The sequence below is a fragment of the Pteropus vampyrus genome, unplaced genomic scaffold (assembly GCF_000151845.1).
Source record: "Pteropus vampyrus isolate Shadow unplaced genomic scaffold, Pvam_2.0 Scaffold296, whole genome shotgun sequence".
Lineage (NCBI taxonomy): Eukaryota > Metazoa > Chordata > Mammalia > Chiroptera > Pteropodidae > Pteropus > Pteropus vampyrus.
In genome coordinates, this window is record NW_011889077.1 from 568,274 (window position 1) to 569,937 (window position 1,664).

Here is a 1,664-nt window from a genome sequence, read left to right on the forward strand (position 1 = left end):
GCCACCACCAGAGCCGCCGTGAGGAAGGAGAGGAAGGGGTGAACCCCGCAGCTGTGCGGATCCTGGTGCTCCGACGCGGGGCCCTCCCTGTGACACACGAGGCCTCGTTCCCTCCCGGGATGGGACTGTCCTCCGCTCTCCGGAGGGCTCCTGTCACCGGCCTGCCCTTCGCCAGAGGGGCACCCGGTGGTGGGCAGGGTCTTCACGTGGGGCGTGGGGCCACGGTGGCCCAGGTGTCTGCCCCTTGGGGCGCCTCTGTGGCCACAGGGGTCTCCCTGACTCACGGGCTCCACAGCCAAGCCGTCCTCAGAACGCTGTCTCTTTAATAAATAGGACAGTCCCCTCGAGATGTATAAGACTGTGCCCGTGTGGAAGAGGGAGCCAGTCCGGGTGCTGTCCCTCTTTGGGGACATCAAGGCAGGTGAGTGCGGTGGCACCCGGAGGACTTGCCCAGGAAGACTGGCCTGGAGCAGGTTGTGCAGGGGCCCAGGTGTGCGTGCAGACTCGGAAGGTTCCAGAACCACACACACGAGGTCGAGGTCAGCGCTGAGGGACAGCGCTGGGCGGGTGGGGCCGGGGCCCGCCCCTTCGGAGGATGAGTCCGGGGAGGAAGCGCAGGGCGCAGGACGGCCGGTGGGAGGCGCTGTTGCTGAGGGGCCGGGCTTTCCCTCACGGCCACCGAGCGCCCAAGCCCACCTCAGCCTCCGCTGCACCCCGCCACCTCGCAGGGCGCCCCACCCACGGGGCTGCGCTCTGGCCTTCCCCGGGCGTCCTGGCCCCTGAGGGACCCCCCACTCCGCGCTGCCCCCCGCCCGCCAGTGCCTTTGCAAATCCCGAGTCCTTCTGAAGAGAATCCGTGAAAATAGCCCTTAGTCCGGGACCAGAAGGAATCGGGGACCTGCCCTCTTCCAGCACTGCTGCATGCCCGGTGCGGGTGGGGAGGGCTGGCCTCACATGCCATGTCAGCAACAAGGGCCCGAGACTCGCACGAAGCGGGCGCAGCTGCGGCCGAAGGGACCCAGGAGCCGGGCGCGGCCACCCCCCCTTCATCTCCTGCCCCGGACGCTCCCCGGAGTCCGATCTGGAAGGTCCTGTCTGGGCTCGCCTCCTGCCCCAGGCCACAGACTCCGCGAGGCTGTAACAGGGTTCCAGCAGCCCAGCCGCCACGTCACACATCCTGGCTGGCTGCCACCAGCGTGGACCCCAACTGCCCAGCACACCTCCTGCCCCGGGCAGGGCGTGGCCACCCAGGAAGGCTGCCCTCCCAGCAGGTCACTGGACTTTCTCGGTGGTGCTCGAGGAGTTCCCGCTTTTTGGTTATGCACAGCCAGTAGCTTCACCCTGAGTTCCTGGTCATGTGGTCACATGGCTAAAAAGAGACAGCTCGCTCCTTATCGACAGACGACAGACGCGCTTTGCCAGTCGTTAAGCTTTTGATCCCGGTGGGGGTCAAAGTCAGTGTCCTTATGTCTCCCCGCCCAGAGCTGGCGAGTTTGGGCTTTCTGGAAAGTGGCTCTGGCCCAGGAAGACTGAAGCACCTGGACGATGTCACCAACACCGTGAGAAAGGACGTAAGTCAGCCGTGTGTGCAGACAGCTGGGGGCAGATGTGCAGGGGGTCCCTGGGGGGCGCCGGGCGGGGGGCGCCCGGGGCCGCACAGCACT

The 1,664-nt window shown here is 66.8% G+C and overlaps 1 protein-coding gene across 1 annotated transcript in view; it reads left to right on the forward strand.

Moving 5' to 3' along the window:
• The window catches only part of DNMT3L (DNA methyltransferase 3 like), a 17,605-nt gene that overhangs the window by 5,398 nt on the left and 10,543 nt on the right, over nt 1–1,664 (forward strand). Inside the window, 2 exon segments of the mRNA XM_023521145.1 lie at nt 334–421; nt 1,483–1,571. Of these exon segments, the coding sequence (XP_023376913.1) occupies nt 334–421; nt 1,483–1,571 (177 nt within the window).